At 42.6% G+C, this 27,942-nt stretch overlaps 1 protein-coding gene across 1 annotated transcript in view; it reads right to left on the reverse strand.

Annotated features, from left to right (window-relative positions):
* Positions 1-27,942, reverse strand: part of LOC138258692 (peptidoglycan recognition protein 1-like) — a 143,354-nt gene that overhangs the window by 108,801 nt on the left and 6,611 nt on the right. Inside the window, exon 2 of the mRNA XM_069205989.1 lies at positions 1,047-1,248. Coding sequence (XP_069062090.1) covers positions 1,047-1,248 — 202 coding nt within the window. The remainder of the gene's footprint in view (positions 1-1,046; positions 1,249-27,942) is intronic.

The following is a 27,942-nucleotide window of genomic DNA, read 5'->3' on the forward strand; positions in this document are numbered from 1 at the left end:
TCCAGGCCTTTTCCCCCTGTTGAATTTTGACCAGTTTGACCTACTGGATTTTATTGGGGAAAGGTGCAAAGGTGTAATAATTATCATTAAACTAATATATGTCATGACTGTGCAATCTCTTGTTTGAACAGGAATCCACATTTATCCCTTAACTTGTAATTGATGGCTACAAAGTCTGACATGGATCCAGCTATCCTAGACCTACTGTACCCAGCTGTAATGTATTAGCCTTTGCACAACATGAAATGGATAGGTACTAGGTTTTGCCTGACATATAAGGATCAACAAGTATTGCCCTGAATTTGGAAATAGTGGGCAGGAAGAAAGGTATGCCTTCAGTCTTTGGCAGAAAATTTGTTGCACATGGTGATCACATTTTCATGGCTCATACTTAAATAATTTCAACTAAATGTACATAGAAATTTGAAACACGTGTATAATGTGTCCTTTCAACAATAGAGGAAGTCTGTATCAAACCAAGATGTTAGGATAGAATCCCACTTTCAATTTCAGAGCTTGATCTTTCAGTTTTGCCCTGTTTTCCAAATGGGCAATGGTTAAAAGCCAGCATCACTCAATGGAATTCAAAGGCCAAGTGGATAAAGACACAGCATATTTTTCTTTTTTGCCCAATGCCCTCTCTCCTCTTTAGTGTTATTTACCTGTTACCGGTATTACACTATCACCTGGCCTCTGACCCAAATGTGTTTTCTCACACCTTCCACTAGCTCTGTCTTCCCCCTCTTTCCCCCTCTCCCAATGCGCTCTCCCCTATGCATCCCTATCATTACCCCCTTTACATCAATTTGTTGTTAGCTCACACAGTTTGAGCTTTAAAAATATCAAAATATACATACATTCATAGCTACATATCAAACTTGTTTTTCTCTTTAGAAAGAGTTTAAATATTGAAGGGTATTCACAGCTGCTGCAATGGCAGGCATCTTTTCCCTCTTTACACACCATCCTGCCCTACCAGGGGTAGCTCACTATACGCACATACTACTTATCCAGTCATACCTCCTATGACTAGCCACAATACTTACTTGTACCCAATGTCCCACCAGCACCGAGTGTCCATGTGAAAGTCCTGGATGCCTTTTAGTGCCTTGGTGCTTTCAAATGGCGTGAAGCACCTGTTACCAGCTGAGTGATGGATGATCACATAAGTAACTGGTGGAGCTAGTGCAGTCTGGGATCTTGGTGCACGTGCCCCCCACTGGTGACGAGGAATAATGTCAAGCAACACTAAAATGAAAGAAGAACAAACAAAGGGAGTCATACATCATCAAATTGAGGCCCATATTTATACTTTTTGACGCAAACCAGCACCGGTGTTGGTTTGTACCAAAGATTTTACCGCCGGCTAGCGCCATTCCTACGTGCCTTGCGGGCGCCTTATTTAAGGAATGACGTTAGCCGGTGCTGCGGACTGGTCTGAGTAAAAAAAAGTGACTCAAACCAGGCAGCGCTGGCGTAGGGGAAAATGGAGGTTGTGCATCAAAAAATGGTGCAAGTCAGGTTTGAGGCAAAAATCATGCCTTAAACCGGACTTGCGCCATTTTTTGATGCACAACCCCCATTGAAATGACTCCTGTCTTAGCAAATACAGGAGTCATGCTCCCTTGCCCAATAGCCATGCCCAGGGGACTTCTATCCCCTGGACATGGTCATTGGGCACAGTGGCATGTAGGGGGGCCCAAATTAGGCCCCCCATGCCACTTTAAAAAAATTGAAATAAATACTTACCTCAACTTACCTGGACTTACCTGGGATGGGTCCCCCATCCATGGGTGTCCTCCAGGGGTGGGGAGGGTGGCAGGGGGTGTCCCTGGGGGCAGGGAAGGGCACCTCTGGTCTCCTTCCATGATCAGAGACCATGGAAGTGAGGCCAGAGGTCCCTTAACACCTGCCCTCACCCAGGCGTTAAAAAACGGCGCACATCAGGCTGTGTGACATTTTTCAAGGCCCGCCCCCTCCTGTGCGTCAAAATGACGCAGGAGTATAAATAAAGCGCACAGGCCTTAAAGTCATTTTTTGGGCGGGAACGCCTACCTTGCAGGTCATTAACGCAAGGCAGTTTCCCGCATCCAAAAAATGACGCACACGGAGGAATTTTGAGGTTCACGTGCTCGGGCGTCAAAGCTTAAATATGGTGCACGGTTTGCGCCGAATGTGCGTCAACATTTTTGACGCACATTCGGCACAAACAGAGTATAAATATGCCCCTGAGTCTTCCAATGCTATAGATGTTGAGTCTGAACTACAATGTCTCATCCAGGTTGACAGTGTACTCTTGTAATTCACCTAGCCACAGTGAGTGATGTTCTGTGACCCATCAGAACCACAGCCATCTTTGTTTTGTTAATTTATTTTGTAGGGCGTATTAATAGCACAGATCTAGTTCCAGAGGCCAGTGTAACACTTTAAATAGAAGTCAGAATTATGATACTTTATGTACTAGTGACAGTAATAAATTATTTTTTATAAAGTGCATTTAGTCCAATTCTGCCTCTGCTAGGTATGGAAAACAAAGAATTGCACTCTCATCCAATTTAATGGTACTCAGTTTTCTGCCCTCGGTGGTTAAAGGTGATGATGCACATTCACAAAAATGAATAGTGAAGAATTACATTGCAGGGGCAGAGAGTGTGGGAGGGTTGATATTCTGGTAACTCATTTGTTCACATAGTTTGTGTTGATTGTCTATTTTGCTTGTGCAAGACATTCAAGGTGCCTTGAAGGTGATGGACATTCTGTAGCCCGCTATGGCTTGTGATCGCTTTTAAACCATTTAACCACTAATGTGTCTTTCTATGACCTATTCAGTACCACTGGCAGTTACTGTTATGACTCATCTAATCTTTCACCAAAGGAGCAGCCAGAAAAAGTAAATCCCCCCTACCCATTTGAACTATATTACAGTGAGTTATATAGCCTAGTGAATGATCACAACCCTTTATATGAAGGCCAGTGGGAACTATTGGCCATTTCATCCATTTCCTCCTTTTCATATAAATAATTTTATTCTTTGGTCCTTGATTGCTTCTTTCATTTTATCTTTCTTCATATCATTCATGCATTTGTCGCTTCCTGACTCCTTTCATTCTAACCGTCCTTCTTTCTTTTTCCCTTCAATCCATTCTTCTTTCATTTCATGTCTCCTTTATAGCTCTCTGTGCTTTATATTCTTTTTCAGTTTCTTTCCTAGTTTCCATCTTTTTTTACTTTCTCCGATTCATCTTTCTTTTCTTCGTAGTCCTTGCCCTTCGTTGGCTCTTCCTTCACCCCTTCTTTCAACTTTTTTTTTCTTATTCCATCCCTTTGATTCTTTCCATTGTTCTCTTCTTTTCTTCTTTTCATCATCTTTCCTTCCTACCTACTTTCCTTCCTAGCTTCCTGCCACCAATGCTTGCATCTTTAATTCCCTTGGATATCTCTGTTCTTTTTTTAACAATATTTCATTTTATATTAGTACTTCTTTGTTTTCCTCTTCCCCCTTTCATTCATTTGTTTTTAATGCCTTCCGTTTTTTCTTGCCATCTTTCTTTATGCCTAAATTTTTCGAGGTTCTTTCCTTTTTTCTCCTTTCTTCCTGATTCATTCCTTCTCTTTTATACTTTGCATATTTTTTTCTTTCAATTCTGTTTGTTTTTTCCTTCTTTTGAATCTGCTCATTTTTTTCCTATGCTTTTCCTCTTCTTTGAATTTTCCATTCCTTTTTCCGCGCTTTCTCACCCCTTTGGATCTTTTCTTATTTTTTTTCTTTGCCATTTTCATAATTTATAATTTTCTTACATTTCTGGCTCCTTTGTCACCCCTGGTCTCCCAACGTGGTCCTTTGCAGCAGTGGCTGCCACTAGAGGGCACCAGGGTGCCAACCACCTCAACTTCCTAGTTATTTGGTTGGTAATTGTCAAGAGAAATTACTACCCACAGAAGTGATTTTTGCAGTCTGTGGAGGACTGAGGGCATTCGACTCGAGGTAACGGTCATGAGACTCTGTGACCTCGAGACAACTGCATGTTTTAAGTAGATACACTGCACATGCTTCAGCACGCACAGTGTCTGTTTAAAGTATGTAATTGCATCTGAGGCTCAGAGAGCATGGTTGGCAGTCTCACGTCTCCTCACCCAGACTGGAACTGCAGCACACCCTATTGCGGGCTGCTGTGTGTGTGTTCCACAGCAGAATTTGCCAGCCTATAGTTTGTTTTGACTGTTTTTGAAACAATGAAAACAAACTGCAGGCTGGCACAGCACACATCCTGAATGCGTGAATTTAAAAGCGATCCTTGTCTGAGCTTTTATCAAGTGGGATGTTTTACTTTAGTGCATCTGTTTGTATCACTAAATTGATAGACATTTGTTAAAACTGTTAATAAATTCCTCTCAATTTAGTGCTATGAACTGATGTACTAAAGTAAAATGTCACACATGTTAAAAGCATACAAGACAGCAATTTAAAATATGCCAATTCTGGATGCGTGCATCCTAAACTCACGTATTTGTATGCTTTTAACATGCAGGAACATTTCACTTTAATACATCAGGTTATATCACAATATTGGGAGACATTAATTAAAACTGTTAATAAATGCCTCTCAATGTAGTGATATAAAATTCTGTACTAAAGTGAAATGCTCTTACATGTTAAAAGCATACTAGAGAGGTACTCCTCTATTTTCGAATCCCAACATCCACCACAGCTACTTTGTATATTCTTCCCTGCAGTCTCTTGTAGCTTCTGATACTATCTTGTGCTGTATTTCTCAAAGATCAAAGTTAGAAGGGGCCATAGAGAACAGCTGAATTTGCCTCAAGGGCACCCATGCTTTGGCTGGTATAGAGGGTGCTTCACTATGCTTTTTCACCTCCTCATATATGGAGCAGGAGTTAAAAGCTACTTTGGCCATCATCCCACCTTAACAAGACGCTCCACTTCCGAGTGCTCACTCATTTTGGGGGCCAGGAGTTATTTGTCACCACCAGAGTTTGACTCAGAGCAAGAGGAATAGAATGATCGGACAACAGAGGACAAGATAGAAAGCAGGGATTAAAAAGAACCAGAAAATGTGAGATAACAATTTACAGAAGATGGGATAGTGGAATCAAGCCTAGGCAACCTTGAAGTTATTAAAGGGGCATTTGGGAAAACCCCACAATACAGAAACAGGATGAGACTGCAACAGAAAAGGGATGGGGCTAATAATTATAACAGACAGTTGTTTTTTAGTAAAAGTAGAGAATGGCTGGGAGGCAACACCTTACCTAAAGCCCTTTTTTCTTCCAAGTTGAAGGAGTTATGCTCTGGTAAGAGATAGGACAATGTCAGGACTCAGGTGAGAAGAAAAGGATTTACCCCCAAGGAGATAAGAAGCTGATTTAGGTCTGGGTGAGGAAAGCCTTTGATTAAGAGGAATGAATTTGGTAGGATTTGTAAGAACTAAACCAACCCCCAAAAGCAAGGACTGAAACTATACAACTGTGAATGAAAGCAACGTTCAAAGACAAGAACAAACGTTAGGAAGAACTAATTGAGTAAAGTATAAATGAACTTATATAAACTGGTATTAAGGGGCATTATCAATAATATATTGTTGACTGTGATCCAGCAATCCTATATTCTTCCTCTTGTTTTTACTTTTGTTAATGGTTTATTGCGTGATTACTTAAAATCTTAAGACATTTGAGATAAAAAGATTCTACAACATAAAGTCTTAAAATAAAAAAAGAATATTAAAACATTAGTACTTATTGCAAGAGGATAACAACAATACACTAGTGAGAATTAAAATTTACTGAGCACGAGGATTTTTACACCGCACTTCCTCTTCTTTTCACATCATATATATGAATGACACATTCACGTCTTTTTTGTTTTCTAACTTTTTTTTTAATTGGAAAAAAGAAAAGAATTTACAAATGCAACAATGAAAATGTACAGAAATAACCAAGCAAACAAATTAATTGCAGATTTGCAATATTATTTGTTTTTCCCTACTTTAATGGAATTGACCATAGCTGCTCAAGATTGTCAATTTAACTTCTTCAATAGTGGCAAACGCCAAAAGGCTGACTGAATTGCACTAAAAACTGATCACCAATACTTTTTCAGCACCTTTGTACTCACTATTTGGGCTCCTTCTCCAACAGAGGATCTGCTTTAAAACCCAGCCCCAAATTTAAGAAGAGCCTAGCGCCAACTATCACCATATTAGCTCCATTATTTTTAGCACTAACACGGCAATAGTGTGGCAAAAATGCCGCACCATATTTACAAAGGGGTGTAATGCTTGCAGTGCGCCACTTTGTAAACCCTTGCACCACATTATGCCTGCATCAGGCATAATGCATGCAAGGGGTTTGTTCCCCCATTAATCTATAAGTTTCCACTGGGCCATTTTTATTGGCATTTTTAACGCTTGCTCAGAGCAGGCGTTAAAAGGCGACACACCATTATTTTTAATTGGCCTTTATGTACTTTGCAGGATTAGCATCAACATACTTGTCGCTATTCCTGCAAAGTAGAATAGCGTAAAAAAAATGATGACACTATTGTCCATAACCTGGGGCATGGCGTGCCTTATGTTAAATATGGCGCACACATGGTGGCATTAGGAGGGTGCAATTGGCCACAAGAAAAAGTGGTGCTTCGTGACATGAAGTGCCACTTTTCTTAAATCAGGGCTAAGATATTTTACATACAAAGTTGAAAAAGGTATACATATGATGTTTAAAGCATTAAGGTTGTCTGCTACAGTTCAAAACGCTGATCAGTTACTTAACAACTATTGGTGCTATCTCAATAACCTTTGTCTGAAAATGAGCATACAGCAACCTAGCTGTAATACCCTCTACCAATTATTTAAAGTGGTCTAAAAAAATAGTTTGGACATATGAGTGTTTTGATTCATGGCAATATTCCGTAAGCATGTGCAATAGTTTCCTACTGGGTACTCTATGGTTAACTTTATTTTGAAAGTTGTTGCAATACACTATTAAACAGCCAAGGCTTGATTCACAGAGGTAACTTACACTTTTGAGTAAGTTTACACTTTGAGTAGGTGTACTAGTTTTCAGTATTCACAAAATCTGACTGTAAATTACTACAATAAAAAAATAGTAGCAACCCAGCACAAACACATGGCCACCCACTGGTGCTGCAACACCATATAATAACGGAGGTGGAAACTTAAACTAAAACCACTTGGCAATAATGTTAAATTAAACTAAGATAGTTAACAACATAAATAAATATAAATTAGTGTTAAAAATGATATAAAAATGGTTTATATTTATTATTTATAAAACAAAATATTTAATTAAAAAATGATGCAATAGTACATTTTAAAAATATGCAATTAAAACATAACTTGCCATAATTATGAATGCACATTAAAAATAGTTTTTAAGTGGAAAATGTTTTTTTTATTTAATTGTCAGACAATTTTGTTTCATTTAATATATGCCATTTGTTAAATTGATTTAACAGTGTTGTTTCGTTTTTTTGTTCTACATTTAAAGTACATATATGAAAATGAATTTACATTAATATTTAACATAGAAATATTTGTCCATTTATTTTCAAGTTAAACTTTTTTTCCCTATGCTTTGTGATGCAGCGATCTCCTCTCTAACTGTGAAGTGACTGTACCTGTCAGTGTGTTTGTGACTCATATTCCTTTAACCTCTTAAGTGCGGGCGTCGGCCACTGGCCGACGCCCACACACCCTCCCTGGTGCGGGTCACGACCAGTGGCCGACACCAGGAAGGGCATTAATAAATCCTCGGGTGCGTCGCACCCGAGGATTTTTTTTTTTTTTTTTTTCCCCCCGGGAGACATGGAAGTGCCGGCGTAGAGGGCGTTTCTGTAATCAAGCCTGCTGCTGATGAGTGCGTGAGTGACAGTTTTTCTGGTCTCTGTGGGGATCCATTTGAATGTTTTTCAGTATACGGAGTTTGTTGAAGCATGAGGAGGTAAGAGCGTTGATTTGTTGGGTCATAGAGAGGGAGGAGTCTAGGATGATGCTGAGGTTGCGTGCGTAGTTGGCAGGGGTGGGTGCAGGGCCTAGCGTGGTGGGCCACCATGGGGGGTCCCAGGTTTTTTTGGTGAGGGCCAAAGAGGATTATTTCAGTTTTGCTTGAGTTGAGTTTCAGGTGGTTGGCTGTCATATATACATCACTTTTGTCAATATGTGTGTGGTTTCCCTGGGGGGAAAAGGGTCCGACTTGTCTAGTGGCAGTTTTAGTGCCATAAAGAAGCGCAGAAGGTTTATATGCCTACTGCAAAGAGCACATCTGTATTTTATGTAAATAGCTGAGTACATTAGTAAAGTCTATGGAGAGATGAAGGGCACTTTTGCTGGGTGGTAATGAGGGAATCCGAGGAGGAGGGAGTAGGAGCACCAATAATGATTGTTGGACTGGGCGCAGGAGGTGCTAAAGACTGTGACGAATGGTATGTGACAAGGTGTTTTTTGAGTGTCTTGAAAGTACGTGCTGATTGAGGGAAGAAGCGCAGGTAAGGTGGCCTCTACTGTTGCACGTATCTCACACACACCATCGATTTTGTGACTGTCTACGTAGGCTAGTGTTTTAGAGCAACAGTTTATCCAATAGCAGAGATGGCATCTTGATGGATGACTGCTGCCTGCACTTGGGTTATAGAGGACCGCTCTGACATAGGATCAGAGACTGAGACATCAGATACTGAGACAGCATCTGAGGGATAGGACAATGGCGCAGACTCTGGGAGTGATTTTTCAGTCAGAGGAGTCCCATTCGAAAACTCCTCTTCCAGTACATTATGAGGGAGGTGATGAGGACAGTCCTGCTGTCCCTTCGCAAGCTGTTCGTGCAACTGGGTAATAGTGGGTTAGGCCAACCCAGAGAGCAGGTGAATGCGGCGGCAAGCAGAGAGAGAGTGCTCTCTTGGGAGCTCACCAATTTAGTTCAGCCCCAAATTCCACCACCCAAATCATATTGTGGAGACATCAAAATTGTCTATGGCAAAACAAACTGGTTTTGTAAGGCAGGCACCTGTGTTTTTGGTCCTGGATTCGGCGGCCATATAGAGAAACACACTAAACCCAAACATTTCTGGAAACTAGACATTCGGGGGAGTCCACAGAGGTGTGACTTGTGTGGATTCCCCAAAGTTTTCTTACCCAGAATACCCTGCAAAGCTGAAATGTTGAAAAAAAACTCTATTTTTCTCGCATTTCTGTCACACAAACTACAGGAATATGCTGGGATCCACAACATTCCTACCACCCAGTGACTCCTCACCTGTCCTGATAAAAACACTACCCCACTTGAGTGCCTACACCTAGTGCCTGTGTCAGGAATGGATCACCCCAGGGTCAACAGCTGCCTCACGTAAGGACCAACATTGACCGTTGTGTGATCTATTCCTGTCGCAGGCACCAGGCCTAACCACACAAGTGAGGTATCATATTTATCGGGAGACTTGGGGGAACGCTGGGTGGAAGGAAATTTGTGGCTCCCCTCAGATTCCAGAACTTTCTGTCACCGAAATGTGTGGAAAACGTGGTATTTTAGCCACATTTTGAGGTTTGCAAAGGATTCTGGGTAACAGAACCTGGTCCGAGCCCAACAAGTCACCTCATCTTGGATTCCCCTGGGTTTCTAGTTTTCAAAAATGTGCTGGTTTGCTAGGTTTCCCCAGGTGCCGGCTGAGCTAGAGGCCAAAATCCACAGGTAGGCACTGTTTTCTATGAAAAAATTTGATGTGTCCACGTTCTGTTTTGGGGCATTTCCTGTCGCGGGCGCTAGGCCTACCCACACAAGTGAGGTATCATTTTTATCGGGAGACTTAGGGGAACGCCGGGTGGAAGGAAATTTGTGGCTCCTCTCAGATTCCAGAACTTTCTGTCACCGAAATGTGAGGAAAACTTGTTTTTTTGGCCACTTTTTGAGGTTTGCAAAGGATTCTGGGTAACAGAACCTGGTCTGAGCCCCGCAAGTCACCCCTCCTTGGATTCCCCTAGGTCTCTAGTTTTCAGAAATGCACAGGTTTGGTAGGTTTCCCTAGGTGCCGGCTGAGCTAGAGGCCAAAATCTACAGGTAGGCACTTCTCAAAAAACACCTCTGTTTTCTTCCAAAAATGTTGATGTGTCCACGTTGCGCTTTGGGGCGTTTCCTGTCGCGGGCGCTAGGCCTACCCACACAAGTGAGGTATCATTTTTATCAGGAGACTTGGGGGAACGCCGGGTGGAAGGAAATTTGTGGCTCCTCTCAGATTCCAGAACTTTCTGTCACCGAAATGTGAGGAAAACTTGTTTTTTTAGCCACTTTTTGAGGTTTGCAAAGGATTCTGGGTAACAGAACCTGGTCCGAGCCCCGCAAGTCACCCCTCCTTGGATTGCCCTAGGTCTCTAGTTTTCAGAAATGCACAGGTTTGGTAGGTTTCCCTAGATGCCGGCTGAGCTAGAGGCCAAAATCTACAGGTAGGCACTTCTCAAAAAACACCTCTGTTTTCTTCCAAAAATTTTGATGTGTCCACGTTGCGCTTTGGGGCGTTTCCTGTCGCGGGCGCTAGGCCTACCCACACAAGTGAGGTATCATTTTTATCGGGAGACTTGGGGGAACGCCGGGTGGAAGGAAATTTGTGGCTCCTCTCAGATTCCAGAACTTTCTGTCACCGAAATGTGAGGAAAACTTGTTTTTTTAGCCACTTTTTGAGGTTTGCAAAGGATTCTGGGTAACAGAACCTGGTCCGAGCCCCGCGAGTCACCCCTCCTTGGATTGCCCTAGGTCTCTAGTTTTCAGAAATGCACAGGTTTGTTAGGTTTCCCTAGGTGCCGGCTGAGCTAGAGGCCAAAATCTACAGGTAGGCACTTCTCAAAAAACACCTCTGTTTTCTTCCAAAAATTTTGATGTGTCCACGTTGCGCTTTGGGGCGTTTCCTGTCGCGGGCGCTAGGCCTACCCACACAAGTGAGGTATCATTTTTATCGGGAGACTTGGGGGAACGCCGGGTGGAAGGAAATTTGTGGCTCCTCTCAGATTCCAGAACTTTCTGTCACCGAAATGTGAGGAAAACTTGTTTTTTTAGCCACTTTTTGAGGTTTGCAAAGGATTCTGGGTAACAGAACCTGGTCCGAGCCCCGCGAGTCACCCCTCCTTGGATTGCCCTAGGTCTCTAGTTTTCAGAAATGCACAGGTTTGGTAGGTTTCCCTAGGTGCCGGCTGAGCTAGAGGCCAAAATCTACAGGTAGGCACTTCTCAAAAAACACCTCTATTTTCTTCCAAAAATTTTGATGTGTCCACGTTGCGCTTTGGGGCGTTTCCTGTCGCGGGCGCTAGGCCTACCCACACAAGTGAGGTATCATTTTTATCGGGAGACTTGGGGGAACGCCGGGTGGAAGGAAATTTGTGGCTCCTCTCAGATTCCAGAACTTTCTGGCACCGAAATGTGAGGAAAACTTGTTTTTTTAGCCACTTTTTGAGGTTTGCAAAGGATTCTGGGTAACAGAACCTGGTCCGAGCCCCGCGAGTCACCCCTCCTTGGATTGCCCTAGGTCTCTAGTTTTCAGAAATGCACAGGTTTGGTAGGTTTCCCTAGGTGCCGGCTGAGCTAGAGGCCAAAATCTACAGGTAGGCACTTCTCAAAAAACACCTCTGTTTTCTTCCAAAAATTTTGATGTGTCCACGTTGCGCTTTGGGGCGTTTCCTGTCGCGGGCGCTAGGCCTACCCACACAAGTGAGGTATCATTTTTATCGGGAGACTTGGGGGAACGCCAGGTGGAAGGAAATTTGTGGCTCCTCTCAGATTCCAGAACTTTCTGTCACCGAAATGTGAGGAAAACTTGTTTTTTTAGCCACTTTTTGAGGTTTGCAAAGGATTCTGGGTAACAGAACCTGGTCCGAGCCCCGCAAGTCACCCCTCCTTGGATTCCCCTAGGTCTCTAGTTTTCAGAAATGCACAGGTTTGGTAGGTTTCCCTATGTGCCGGCTGAGCTAGAGGCCAAAATCTACAGGTAGGCACTTTGGAAAAAACAGCTGTGTTTTCTATAAAAAAAATAGGATGTGTCCATGTTGTGTTTTGGGGCATTTCCTGTCGCGGGCACTAGGCCTACCCACACAAGTGAGGTATCATTTTTATCGGGAGACTTGGGGGAACGCCGGGTGGAAGGAAATTTGTGGCTCCTCTCAGATTCCAGAACTTTCTGGCACCGAAATGTGAGGAAAACTTGTTTTTTTAGCCACTTTTTGAGGTTTGCAAAGGATTCTGGGTAACAGAACCTGGTCCGAGCCCCGCGAGTCACCCCTCCTTGGATTGCCCTAGGTCTCTAGTTTTCAGAAATGCACAGGTTTGGTAGGTTTCCCTAGGTGCCGGCTGAGCTAGAGGCCAAAATCTACAGGTAGGCACTTCTCAAAAAACACCTCTGTTTTCTTCCAAAAATTTTGATGTGTCCACGTTGCGCTTTGGGGCGTTTCCTGTCGCGGGCGCTAGGCCTACCCACACAAGTGAGGTATCATTTTTATCGGGAGACTTGGGGGAACGCCAGGTGGAAGGAAATTTGTGGCTCCTCTCAGATTCCAGAACTTTCTGTCACCGAAATGTGAGGAAAACTTGTTTTTTTAGCCACTTTTTGAGGTTTGCAAAGGATTCTGGGTAACAGAACCTGGTCCGAGCCCCGCAAGTCACCCCTCCTTGGATTCCCCTAGGTCTCTAGTTTTCAGAAATGCACAGGTTTGGTAGGTTTCCCTATGTGCCGGCTGAGCTAGAGGCCAAAATCTACAGGTAGGCACTTTGGAAAAAACAGCTGTGTTTTCTATAAAAAAAATAGGATGTGTCCATGTTGTGTTTTGGGGCATTTCCTGTCGCGGGCACTAGGCCTACCCACACAAGTGAGGTATCATTTTTATCGGGAGACTTGGGGGAACGCCGGGTGGAAGGAAATTTGTGGCTCCTCTCAGATTCCAGAACTTTCTGGCACCGAAATGTGAGGAAAACTTGTTTTTTTAGCCACTTTTTGAGGTTTGCAAAGGATTCTGGGTAACAGAACCTGGTCCGAGCCCCGCGAGTCACCCCTCCTTGGATTGCCCTAGGTCTCTAGTTTTCAGAAATGCACAGGTTTGGTAGGTTTCCCTAGGTGCCGGCTGAGCTAGAGGCCAAAATCTACAGGTAGGCACTTCTCAAAAAACACCTCTGTTTTCTTCCAAACATTTTGATGTGTCCACGTTGCGCTTTGGGGCGTTTCCTGTCGCGGGCGCTAGGCCTACCCACACAAGTGAGGTATCATTTTTATCGGGAGACTTGGGGGAACGCCAGGTGGAAGGAAATTTGTGGCTCCTCTCAGATTCCAGAACTTTCTGTCACCGAAATGTGAGGAAAACTTGTTTTTTTAGCCACTTTTTGAGGTTTGCAAAGGATTCTGGGTAACAGAACCTGGTCCGAGCCCCGCAAGTCACCCCTCCTTGGATTCCCCTAGGTCTCTAGTTTTCAGAAATGCACAGGTTTGGTAGGTTTCCCTATGTGCCGGCAGAGCTAGAGGCCAAAATCTACAGGTAGGCACTTTGGAAAAAACAGCTGTGTTTTCTATAAAAAAAATAGGATGTGTCCATGTTGTGTTTTGGGGCATTTCCTGTCGCGGGCACTAGGCCTACCCACACAAGTGAGGTATCATTTTTATCGGGAGACTTGGGGGAACACAGAATAGCAAAACAAGTGTTATTGCCCTTTATCTTTCTCTACATTTTTTCCTTCCAAATATAAGAGAGTGTGTAAAAAAGACGTCTATTTGAGAAATGCCCTGCAATTCACATGCTAGTATGGGCACCTCGGAATTCAGCGATGTGCAAATAACCACTGCTCCTCAAAACCTTATCTTGATCCCATTTTGGAAATGCAAAGGTTTTCTTGATACCTCTTTTTCACTCTTCATATTTCAGCAAATGAATTGCTGTATACCCAGTATAGAATGAAAACCAACTGCAGGGTGCAGCTCATTTATTGGCTCTGGGTACCTAGGGTTCTTGATGAACCTACAAGCCCTTTATATCCCCGCAACCAGAAGAGTCCAGCAGACAAAATGGTATATTGCTTTCAGAAATCTGACATCGCAGGAAAAAGTTACAGAGTAAAACATAAAGAAAAATGGCTGTTGTTTTCAGCTCAATTTCAATATTTTTTTATTTCAGCTGTTATTTTCTGTAGGAAAACCTTGTAGGATCTACACAAATGACCCCTTGCTGAATTCAGAATTTTGTCTAGTTTTCAGAAATGTTTAGCATTCCGGGATCCAGCATTGGTTTCACACCCATTCCTGTCACTAACTGGAAGGAGGCTGAAAGCACCAAATATAGTAGAAATGGGGTATGTCCCAGTAAAATGCCAAATTTGTGTTGAAAAATTTGGTTTTCTGATTCAAGTCTGCCCGTTCCTGAAAGGTGGGAAGATAGTGATTTCAGCACCAGAAACCCTTTGTTGATGGCATTTTCAGGGAAAAAACCACAAGCCTTCTTCGGCAGCCCTTTTTTCCCATTTTTTTGGAAAAAACTAAATTTTCACTGTATTTTGGCTATTTTCTTGGTCTCCTCCAGGGGAAACCACCAACTCTGGGTACCATTAGAATCCCTAGGATGTTGGAAAAAAAGGACGCAAATTTGGCGTGGTTAGCTTATGTGGACAAAAAGTTATGAGGCCCTAAGCGCGAACTACCCCAAATAGCCAAAAAAGGGCTCAGCACTGGGGGGGGGAAAGGCCCAGCAGCTAAGGGGTTAAGGTGTAGTAGGAGGAAACAGTTCATGATATTTTATTTTGTTTCCACCTAGTAGTGTTGTGATAAAGCTGCTTTAGTGTGGAAAAGGCAGCATGTTATTGGGAGAAGGCCACATGCTGTGACTATGAGTCAGTGGGTGGTGCTGTCTGGAGGAGTCAACTCGATTGGTGTCCTGTCATGGCAAAGGGAATGGAAACAAAGCAAGGACAGAAAACAAAGTTATGAAAATAAATCACCTGTTCAGCAATGATGAAGAAAATACAAGTGTTTTGGTCTTATTTCATGTTTACATAACTGATATTAAGGCCTAACAAAGAAACAGGGCCTTTTTGTTCTTCATTGTTCATGTGTATATTACAAATAGAGTGTAGAGTGAGCTACTCTAATATCTGTGACTACTTTTTTACTTTTGTCAATCCAGACAACTTGATACTGAATGACCTTGCTGTTTTTTCCTCACTGTGATTGTGCATATTCATCACCTAAAATACCTGTGGTAAGCGGATAAGTGATGAGCATGCCTATCACACTGGAAAATTCCAAAAGCAAGGTCATTCAACAATACTTTTCTACACCTTCTATGTTACAGGATTTTTTTTCACTTAAATTAGACTGATTCTAATATTGTTTTGCAACAACTTACTAACTGCTTTTCGGCAAGTTTAATTTCACACAACAGATTCTACTTCTAGTCCCCTTGTCTGCAAACACCCCTTTCACATGAAGGAAGATGACATCAAGGATTTGAGAGTTGTGGGCAGTTTGATGGTCTGCCCATCTACTATAAATTACCCTCTGATATTTGCTTAATGGATATTGCAATTCACCTCAGAGATGTTTCATGAATTTAAAACCAACTTTCTGCCTTGTTCCTCTGTATAGTCATGGAACTCTTTTGTGCCTTGTACTAGCTTTATATTGGTCAGCAGGGTTACTTTATCTCATACATTTTAGGGGACCAGCAAAATCACAACTAAACTGTAGGAAGAAAATGAGAAGGAAATGCGCCATGAACAGTTTGTACCTGCAGCACTCAGGCTGAGGTGGGACTTTGTATCCCAGTCTGCTATTCACCCAGGAAGGTGGGCCCTGCAAGAGCTCCAGCTGACATACTACTAAAGCACAAACACTCTCCCACAGCACAAGCCACGCCATGAACAGTTTCGGACTGGAGCTAGGGTGTGATTTTGCCCCCAAGCCTGCTGTTCACCCAGGAGGGTAGACCCTGCAAGAGCTCCAGTTGACACATTACTAAAGAGCGAATACTCTCCTACAGCACGTTGTCTATCATTTGCCAGAACAGGCTGGGCTGGGCCACCCCTCTTGGCTGCCTATCACTGGTGGAAGTGTCACCTGAGTCCTAATTGAAGTCCCTTTAGCCTAAATAATAGGTAGGACAGGACTTGTGTTTGAAATATAGGGAAATGGAAAGCAGCAAATTACAGCAGCCGGGGTTACAGTTTTTCAGCATCTAAGACCTCTATCACTATCTCCTTGTCTACTGTAATGGGGGTAATAACGTTAGAACTTGGGCAGCCAGAGGAAAGGATTGATGCAGTGCAGAAGCAGGCCTAAAAAACCCCTCTGAACCAGAGGTGATTATCATCAATCAGGACCTATTACCCCAGCAGTTATTCAGCTAGTCTGGAAGTCGTGTATTACATGGAAGAGGAGACTCCCCTGCCTAGTAAGGCATCCCCCTCTATTACTTCACTCACTGGTGGTGAGCCTGCCAGGGGAGAATTCCCAGATTTAGTGAGCCCTCCTGCCAAAAACGAAGAGATGTAAGGCACAGACTGCCTGTAGAAACGGACCAAGGTCGGCGCATAGACCAAAAAGTGGGGGTCTCAAAATCAGTCACCAGGGGCACAGGCCCAGTAACAGTTCTGGAAACAGAGAATGACATCCCTAAGAATGATTTGATTCAGCAGTTCCTATCTATAACAGAGACCAATTTAACAACTTTTGCAGGAAACTTGAATCCAAACTAACGTCTTTAATTAAGAAGGAGCTGGAACATTTGATCAGTCCCTCTTTATCCTCAGTTATTGACTCCCAGAACACTGGTGAATGTACCCAGCCAGCCGAATCCGTCCAGCTAGCCGGCCAGTGGTCTGCAACCAATCTGCCACCACTTAACAGAAATTCAGCACATGAGCGAACCCCCATGCCTCCATGCCCAGGTAGGAAATGTCCTTTCAAAGCAAAAACCTGACATGATTGGGTCAGCCCATGAATCTAAGAGAGGAGCAACATGACCCAGTCAGGGACACTTACAATGCCTACAACCAACACCTACTTGCTTGCCATATGTAATTGTATTAGTTAATGTTCTCTTATTGGGGAGGCGGGGTACGTGAAAATGACAAGTCATTAAAATGGAAAGTCTCACATTGGCTACGGAACAAATCAGGATTTCACATGGATTTGAACTATAATATCATCTATACCTGCAGGGTGGGCTGGATTGGTCATTCATCCAAAGTTTCAATTAGTGACTGTGTTGTAGTCAATTTCAGAGATTCTGAAATTGTGAATTTACTGTTATGGAGCTTAATGTCATTGACCAAAATATCATGAGGATATAAGCATGCAGCCACTCGGTCACTTCTATAAACCAGCTATTGAGCTTGCTGCTAACACTACCCAGACCCACAGAATGCACATCCTTACTCTAGATTTGCAGCAGGTGTATAATGTCCCTGTGAGCTCACGTTTGAACCTATTAGTACCCTGGATACGTTAGACTGACTGCCCCACCAAAGTGAGATTAGCTAGCATGCTGGGGGATGGGGTCCCTCCACTGAAGTGTCTCTAACAAAGCAGGGGTCACAAATTACAGGGCCCCGAGAGGCACCAATCCTAACTGCAGAGCCTGTTCAGCCTAAGTGCTTAGTGTGATCTCATAGAATATAGCAAGTGCTGATTGTTTAGGCTTTGTGACTTCGTATGATATAATTTCTTGTCAAGAAACATGGGCAATAGAGGTGCTCCACATTGATGGGTATAGAGTGCTGGCACAGCCTGTCCTCCTATCCTCCATGGGGAAAGCAAAAGGGAGTCTTGCTACTTTTGTGCCCATCCAACTTACTGGTACTAAAATCATTGTTGTAAGGTCTTCCCCCTTTTTCCTGATAAGTTTATTGACATTCTCTATGGTTCCTGATATCCTTATAATAAACTTTTATTATAACATCTTCATTCAAAGAAGTTATAATGTGCAAGGCGTGCTAGATTATTCTTTAGAGGATTTTAGTTCACAGCTGACCCCCGAGGATTTAGTAGTATGGACCGGGGATTTCAACATCTCATTATGCCTTCTTAGTAGGAGAAAGATGTGGGGGTTTTTAGGGAAGGGAGAGGACCGGTCTCATTTTAGGCACACAGTACTTAGGGAAGGATTGAATGCTTGCATCTTGAAATCTGATCTCATATTTGCAGGCGATCTAGTGGATAGGATGCAAAATGATGTCCCTACCTTTGTAGGAGATTGTGGGAGCAGTGAAACTGATCTTATCCTAAATTCAGCTGAATACTACCCTTTCTTTTCAGACTTTAAAATCATCCCAAAGTGCAATAGGGACGATATCTCACTCACCATTGCATTAAACTGCCATTCAGGTAAAATCTCAGGGGGGGAATAAAGGATATAGCTTAAGAATTAAGAATTAAAGCCAAAAGGCCGCCCGCCAGCCCAGTGCAAAAGAGCCTTCCCACGAGGACGCCGGCTCAGAATTGAGCCGGCGGAGTGGGAAGGTGCGACGGGTGCAGTGGCACCCGTCGCGTATTTCAGTGTCTGCAAAGCAGACACTGAAATACAAAGTGGGGCCCTCTTACGGGGGCCCCTGCAGTGCCCATGCCATTGGCATGGGCACTGCAGGGGCCCCCAGGGGCCCCACGACAACCCATACCGCCATCCTGTTCCTGGCGGGAGAACCGCCAGGAACAGGATGGCGGTATGGGCTGTCAGAATCCCCATGGCGGCGCAGCGAGCTGCGCCGCCATGGAGGATTCTAAAGGGCAGCGGAAAACCGGCGGGAGACCGCCGGTTTTCCGCATCTGACCGCTGCAAAACCGCCGCGGTCAGAATGCCCTGCGGGGCACCGCCAGCCTGTTGGCGGTGCTCCCGCCAACCCTGGCCCCGGCGGTCCATGACCGCCGGGGTCAGAATGACCCCCTAAGTGTGAAGGTAAACTTTTAACAGAGGCCTCCAGCAGCCTGTAGCCGAGCAGGGCTCCATCGCGGTCAGCCTTAAACTTTGACTTTGCCCCGGTCGAGGTGCAACCAGATGACCCGATTGGTGCTTTTTGTTTCTAGGCACTAAAAAAAAAAAAATTCTTTAAAAATTCATATCTCCCCTTATCCGATTTTATTGGTGTCATTTGAAAGATAAAAATATAATCTATTTTTATAAATTGGTTTTGGATTTTTAAACTGTTTCCTGTGTTTTATTTAAGTACTGTGTTGTGATTTTTGAATGCTTTACACTCTGTTTCCTAAGTCAAGACTTGACGCTCGTTGCCAAGCTACCAAGGGTTGAGCTGGGGTTAATTTACTGAGACCTAACTGGACCTTAGTGGAGGTTAGTGGCCTATTGCTAAGTGTAGGTACCTACTTGCCCTTACCAATAACCCATTTTCCAACACCATTTAACTGATTTGTTTTAGTCAGATACTAACCCATTACACACCACAGAGCCCTTCAAATGGTGTGCTTAAGGTGGCTAGGGAAAGTAGGAATTATGTGCTCCCTATGGAATTAAGTGGGGTTGCTTTGGCCAACAGACAATGTGACTCAGGGAAATCTGCAAGGTCGGACAGAGTGCCAGCTGATTTTTATAAATGAAATACACAGCTGTCGGCCCCCTTGTTAACTAATGTATTGACGAGCACCATGGTGGGTCCTATACCAGCCTAATGGACGACAGCTATAATCGTCCCTATTTTCACAAATGAGACAGAGCCTCACCCTCCTGCTATAGGTCAATTTCACTACTTGATTCCACCGTTAATATTTTGGGGAGCGTTATATTGTTGCAACTTGAATCCTGGGCATTGAAAATAAAACCTTATCTGAGGCTCAGTTTGCCTTTAGACCATGCATTGGTACAGTTGAGCAATATTAATAAAATCTTTACCTAATAACAGAGAAATACGTGCTGGCTAAGAAGTGTACCCTGCACATGGCATTCATAGATTTAACAATTGCATTCGATCTGGTAAATAGTGCAAATTTATGGCACATAATGGAAAACCTGGGGGTGGATTCTGACTTGTTTGATCTTATTAAGTGTTTACATCATGACCCAACAATATCAATCCGCTATGGCCCACAGGTAGAAAAGACCACACAGATCAGCTCCCTGCGGGGCATGAGACAGAAGTGCATCTTAGCTCCCTTCATGTTCCTTCTTTACATAAATGGGGCCAGTAAACACCTTATTGGAACTGGTAAGAACATGCCAAAGATGGGGTCTTAATATATACCCATTCTGTTATATGCAGACATGCGGTTTTAATGTCCCGTACAGCAAACGATCTGCAGTCATTGCTGGATTCATTCTTGAGATGTATGGATGCTCTAGATTTAAAAGTTAATTTTTCGAAAGCATATGTGATGTCATGTGGGAAACCAAATATGAAAACATAGGCCCTCATTTACAAGGAATGATGCATCGCTGCACTGCAGCAGTGATACATCAAAATCACTTGTGCTGCATCAAGACAGCTGACAATGCCATGGATGTGTCATATTTACAATATGGTGCACCATGGTACAGGGTCCCAAGGAAAATACTGACACATCCAAGAGAAGAATGCTGCAATGCATCCACCTCAAAAGTGACACACTTCTGAAGTTAGGTTGAGAACCAGCGGAACATCAGCAATGCGTCAAAAATACATAGGCGATGTGTCTGTTTTAACTCATGCAAGTAGCCTAATGTGTGGGGACAAATGTAATAAAGTATTAAATGGTGGAAAAGTCACTTATTACTCTATTACGGTGGTCCTGAAAGCAAGACAGACAAGGATTGAGTGTGGATATGTGTCACATTACAGTCTGCATAGTCTACTTATGAGTACGTACATACCTAAGTATTTGTGACATATTGAGTAGCAATGTAATATGTGTGGACACAATTATATGTTGTCATTTAAAGTGGGGAATCATGTGTTACCTACCTTATGTGTGTACTTACCTGCTGTGCATTGGAGTATTCTGGGACCCATTCCCATATGGAGATGTGACAATCCTGTCCTATCCCTTCCATGGAGTATACAGTGTCACATTCAATTGTGCAGTGGATATTGACATCAAAAACCGAAGCATTTGGCGTAATGCATCGTTTTGTAAATATGGATGCATTGCGCCACTTTCTAAACCCTAGCACCACATTATGCCTACGCCAGCAAAATGTATGCAAGGGGGAGTTCTGGCTCTAGGTGGCCCGCAAAAATGGTGCAGTGAATTTAACAGATTTCACTGCACCATTTTTGACGTCATTTTTAACTCCTGCTTACAGCAGGCATTAAAATGACGCTCCCAGAGAAACCTATGTGCCTCCTTGCACTTTGGTACACTAGGGTCAACATTTTTGACGCTGGTGTAGCAAAGCGCCACGATAGCGTCAAAGATTTTGGATGTTATTGTGCTAACGATCACCATATTGCGATTCTCTAAATAGGAAATCGCAAGTAAAGAATTCCTATTTGCGATTTCCAAAGCAAATGTATCAAGCATTTCCTAAATGCGAATTGGGCATTTAGGAAGTGCAATTACCACCAAATCCAATTTGGTGTTAACCATGTGCAAATTTTAAAAATGCATTATAAATGCATTTTAAAAATTGACATGTAGCGCACACATGCCCCTAAGGCATGTGTGTGCTTCACATGTCCGTAAAAAACTTTTTGCGTTGCAGCAGAGGGGGCCTTAGGCCCCCAGCACCATGGGATTTGCGTTTCCTAATTTGCTAAGTCCTAACTGGAATTCGCAATTTGGGAAATGCAAAACCATTCGCTCCTAAGGGCCTAAAGCCCCATAGGGTTGAATGGGGTTGCATTCTCTATTTGCGATTCGGTAATAGCATTTGCGAATTTTAAGAAATCGCTATTACCGAATCGCAAAATTCATACATACCATTTTGCATTTCTTAAATAGCAATTTCTTAAAATTCACTATTTAAGGAATGCAATTCGTTGTTTTGATACATCTGGCCCTACGTTTTTTACGATGGGGGAATTCGTTTGGAGAAGAGGAATAATTTGAATGACTTTGGAGTTACTTTCAGCTCATCCCTTTGCTTGAAAGTACTTATTACTGTAAAAGCACAGCAATTGGAAGGAATATGCAGGCAGTATTCAGATTATCCCCAAAATTAAAAAAATAAACCCATTAAAGAGATGCTCGAACTATGCAGAAGCAAGTGTGGGTCTGCTGGGCTACATGGCACAGATGTATGGGGTCTCGGGAGCTCAGGGCCTATCCAGCAAATAGGAAATGTTTTTGTCCGTTGATTACTGGCAATATCGAAAAATTCTGCTACTTTTATTGCCCATGAGGAACTAGGATTGCTATACATTGAGGACCAAACTGGATTAGTCCCGCTGTTGTATGGGTTACGCGTTGGTGGAACCCGGAGGGAATCTTAGTCAGGTCCGGTATGGCTGATTGCCTGGCATTAGATGGCGCAAAAAGGATTCTGTGGGCTGCATATGTGTGGAACATTTGTAGTAAACTGGATATGGCGGAGGTATTCACAAACCCACAAGACTTTAATCTAAACTACAAAAACACCATTAAAAACCTTTACCAGGAGAAATCCGATGAGATTAGAATGGAAGGGGCGTCTGATTTACAAACAGTGGTGAGATATGTTCTGTTGTCAACAACTAGGAGCCTCGAGCCATATCTGTGTTGGGTAGGAAACTCATTTCACCTCCATTGTTTAACACTTTTTAATCTAAATACTGTACATTTTAAAGTGGCCTTTCCAACGTAAAAACCCTGGCAACGTGGTTTACTCCTGTGTAGATGCAATAATACCATAAAACAAAGTATGCAATATTTCATTATGTTCTGTTCATTATATCTAGGCCCACGCCGATCCTTTCTGGTCCCAGAGTAGCGTAGTTTAGAGGTCAGAAGGCAATCAACTGGGGCTAGAATTGTTGCAAAGACTTCCTACTTTAGAAATCTGCTACGCTGTCCTCAACTTTCTCAACCTAGCTTTAGCAATTAGGAAGCTATGTGAAGATATATCATTTGAATAATGCTCCCATGAATAATAGATATCTGTTAGGAATTGCACTTGTCACATTATGAGTTTTATTGATTTTATTCATGGTTATTTTTTATGCTTGCTTTTTAATATGGAGCTTTTAATTGTTAGTTTTATATCATGTGGATCATTGTAAGTATTTTGAATGAACTGTTGCTTTTATGGTAAAACACCCAATAAAGAATATATGGACTTGACTTAAAATAGGCTTTTTTTCACTGTGTGAAACCTTCCATGTAATATATATTTTTTCACGAGAAGTACTGAACATTCCGACTTACAAAATACAATTACATTTTGACAGTTTGCGCCGCTTTTGCGTCAGAAAATGACGCAAAAGCTGCGCTAAAAAGTATAAATATGGGCGTAAGTTTCACATCTGATATAGGCAAGTGTAAGTTTGTGGTTAGAATAGAATACAAGTCGTATGTTTGCTGAAATTATGAAGTTGAAATTGAAGTTGAAATTTGGGGGAAATCGCAGTGTGATAGAGTTTTTGGATACAGAAGTATCCCCAGACATTTAAAGATTATGGAACGTGAAATCCTGTGTTAGAGAATTCTTGTAACTTGACATTAATTGTATTGCAAGACTGGAGGCTCAATCATGCATTCTATGTTCTTGCTTAATCATGTACAGCGCTTTAAATAATACTGCAAATGCTATAATCCTGCTCCCTTGGCCAGAAAGTTATTAACAAAAACAAAGACATTCCTGTCTATAATGAGCCGAAGTTCATATACCACTTCCTCTTTCCTTGCTGCTAGATATAGGTGCATTACAAAACACTGTTGGCTAGCACTGGATTGTGATTTACTGTGGATTTATTTGTTGAGTGCTTGGTGTTTCAATTTAAGTTTTGATTTCTTTGTTTAGGTCACTTTCATGTGCATGCCTGCTTTTGAAAATGTTACTTTGTTTCAGTGTGTTGTTGCTGGTTTGTTTAGTTAAGGTTAATGTACGAAATTGGTTTCATGGCTGAGGGAGGTGAAAGCCCCACTCAGACAACAACCAAAATCCTTATCAGGGTGAATCACAGAAGTCACTAAGTTTACATGTGACTAATCCCCTAGTAGCTTGTTACAAAGCAGTAAGCCTTAGCTTAGATGCAAAAGTCTCAAACCAATTTAGAAAATAGTGCACATTTTAATAAATAAAACAATACCAAAACAACAAAAACCCAATCAGTAGAAACAGAGACATACAATTTTAAAGTTTTAGGTAAATGAAGAGCTGAAAAGCACAAAGCACCACTTGCGGTCATCTTGTCACACTAGAATGGGACAAAGTTCAGGCCCACCCTGGTGAAACACCGGCCAGATACTGTGGCGAGAATAGTCCCACTAAAAAAGTAACCCTTTCACAGTCAGGTGCTAAGAGTTCTGTTCGTGGTGGTAGACCCTGCAAGGAGCAGGGAGTATGTCGCAGATGGTCGTCGATGTAGCACAAAGAACGAGCATGACATTGTGGATAGTCGTCAAGCAGCATGGTAGTCTTCTGGGAAGCAACACAGTCCTTCTTCTGTAATGTCCATAGATCCAGGAGTGTACTGAAGAGTTGTTCTTAGGGCCTAATATTTATACATGGTGCCAGCCTTTGAAGAAGGGAAATTCCTTATACTACCCCCACATTTGGTTCTTGAAAGTTCTTCCCTTCCACTATTAAGGATCTTATACCTCTGGGGGGACAAAAGATTGGTGCCAGAGTCCTTTGTGAGTGCTGGAGACAAGCTCTCTGAAGGGTAAGTGGGGCAGGGATCAGCTCTGCCCCGACCATCTTGGCAGGGTGACGTATCCTGTGCATACCTAGTCCCCTTTGGTGTCACTGTATGGAAAGACTACAAAACACTAATACCAGAGTTACTCCGATTTTACCATTAAAAAGGTTTTCAAATTACAATTCATTGGAGACTAAAAATGAGATCTCTATATGCTCCATAACACAAATTAGCATGCATAAAATGTAATAAGGTAAAACAATACTATCCAATGAAAGATTTAATCCTTAAAGTAGTGAGCAACACATTTAGGGTTTTTTCACTGTTAGGACATGTAAAGCGTAAACCCACTTGTCCTACTTTTGCACCCTGCCCTTCTAGGCTCTGGGGCCTAACTAAGTGGTGACATATATATTAAAAAGGAAGGTTTAGGGTTGGCAAAAGGTTTATTTTGCCACAGCAAAATGGCAGTTTAAACTGCACTATAGGCTGCAACAACAGGTTTGAGACGTGTTTCATAGTGCTACTTTAGTGGGTGACACAATAAGTGCTGCAGGTGCACTAGTAGCATTTAATGTACAACCTTGGGTACACATAGTACCATATTCTAGAGACTTATAATTTAAATGAGGTGTAAGCCAATTTTCCCTTCTTTTTAAGGAGAGAACATATTAGCACTGGTTAGCAGTGGTAAAGTGCACAGGGTACTAAAGCCAACAAAAACAAATCCAGCAAACCAGGAAGAGTGAAGGCAAAAAGTTTGGGTGTGACCCTGCAGAAAGGGCCCGGTCCAACAGTCAAATTCACTTGGGTACCTGCTTTGAGGACTCACATGTCAATAATAACATTGTAGCAGTGCAAGGCTGCTGGAGAATTTTACCTATATTTATTTCACAGTCAGATAAACTGTATTATTTGTTCTAAAACAAACACTTGCATGGAGAAGTGTTATGCTACAGCTGCTTTGGTTTATGTGAACACAATTTAAGGGCACAACCTTTTTTTCTGAGTGCTTGTTTTAATAACTTTGATATAGCTTATTCAAAGAAAATATTTTTGGGGCTCGATTCTCTGTTTGGTTTACTAAAGTGTTAATAATAAAAAAGATGAGATTTATGAGAAAACTCTTTGAACATTTTTGGACAATTTACTTTCTAATTCTATTCACAAAGTGGTTTCTTCATCATTTAAGAGTGTGGTCACTGATATAGGAAATTCTGTAATGAATGCTATTATGAGCTCTTTTGTAATTCCTGCTGATGGCAGATCACATACCCAGCAAGAGGAATTATATTTGCCATGGCGGCAAAATAATGATAAAAAGTGCTGTTTCCCTCAGGTATTTAAAAATGACTTTGGTGCTGTTTCAATGCCAAAGGAAGATAGGGCCATATGTATGAAAACTGGGGCTTGCGAATCGCAAATAGCGATTTTTAAGAAATCGCTATTTCCGAGTCGCAATTGGCCATGTAACATAATTACGATTCGGAATTAGCGATTTCTTAAAAATCGCTATTTGTGGTTTGCGAGGCCCATTTACCGAATCGCAATTTGCATTCTCGCAATTTGCGATTTTTTTGCGATTCGGTAAAAAATCGCAAATTGCGAGAACGTTCGAGAATGCACACCTGGAGGAGCCTGATGACATCACCAGCAGGAAATGAGTCATCCCAGGCAGTTTCAGGTGCCACACCCAAACCAGCATCCTGAGAGAGAGCAGCCCAGCCACATAGAGCAGCACTCAGCAGGAGCAGAAACACCTGAGCCAGGATGGAGACCCCAGGAACATCACAGGAGAAGCAAGAGAGGAAGCGCAAGCTCAAGTTTAGTGAACAGGAGCTGGAGGTACTGACTGAAGAGGTTGTGAGGAGCCATGACCGCCTGTTTGGGAAATCTTCACTCCAGGTTCCTGAGAGCAAAAAAAGAAGGTTATGGCTGGACATCCAGGGAAAAATCTGCGCCATTGGAGTGGCACAGCGCTCCATAGAGGAGATTAAGAAAAGGTAGTATGACCTGCGCTCCCAGGCAAAGGAGAGGGTGGCAAGGAGACTTGCGGAGGCCAGGGGTACAGGTGGCGGACCACCAACCGAAGCACCATTCACACCACTGGAGGACCTGGTGGAATCCACACTCCTCCCTGAAGCTGTGACAGGGGTCACAGACATCGACACCTCCGGTCAACCGAGTACCAGCCAAGGTAAGTGCAATGTTGTTTGTGAACCCAATATGTGTATGCACAAAAGCCCCTTAGGAATTAGCATGTAATGTGAAGTAGTGTGTGAAGTAGTCCAGCCACATCTTAGAAGCAGCACAAGAATGCATTATGGGAGTTGCGGTCCACAAACTAGTACAGACAGTAGCATAACAATGTTATGAAGCATAGACCACTACCTGCCTGGAAAAAAGGTTTTACTGACACTCACAAGGGGGAAGGGGTTCCATGGGGACCCCTTCCCATATGCGAATGGGTTAGCACCAGTGTGACACTGGTGCTGACTGCGATTGTTTTGCGACCACATTCGCGGTCATAAAACAATCATACATGGGACTGCGAGTCGCAATTAGGAAGGGAACACCCCTTCCTAATTGCGACTCGCAATCTCATTTTGCGATTTGGTAAATAGTTTACCTAATCGCAAAAATGGTTTGGTACATGTCAAAGTGCATTTTGCACGTCGCAAACGGCCCGAATCGCCATGTGCAAAATAGTACATTCATGTGGCCCTATGTAACTTGTTCGAAAGGACAGGGAATACTGCCAACAACCTAGAGATAATCCATCCCATAATACATCTATCAGGTCATTGGTCTTTCATTCTATAATAATGCTAAAAACAGATTAAAATAAGTAGAACAGAGGTTAAAACATTACTTGCCCACCATATTTTCTCAATCATACTGCAGGTGAGATAAATTTAAGAACCGTCTGGCCTACAGCTCTTAATATTGAAGGACCTGAGCAATGGGTTTAAAAACTGTTTCATTTGTACAGTATACAACAAAAAAGATTAAACATAGCATGGATTTATCTGGCTCTGCAATCCACCTCATATTGTTTTTTTGGATGATGGAGGTACTCCCTTGTTTGATTCAGGGCTAATTCAGCATCCAACTTCAGCAGAGAGGGCTCCTCCACCGTTAATTGATGAATACATTAGACCAAGATAAGAAATACAGTGGCTAGGAGTGTTG

Source organism: Pleurodeles waltl, chromosome 9 (genome assembly GCF_031143425.1).
Source record: "Pleurodeles waltl isolate 20211129_DDA chromosome 9, aPleWal1.hap1.20221129, whole genome shotgun sequence".
Lineage (NCBI taxonomy): Eukaryota > Metazoa > Chordata > Amphibia > Caudata > Salamandridae > Pleurodeles > Pleurodeles waltl.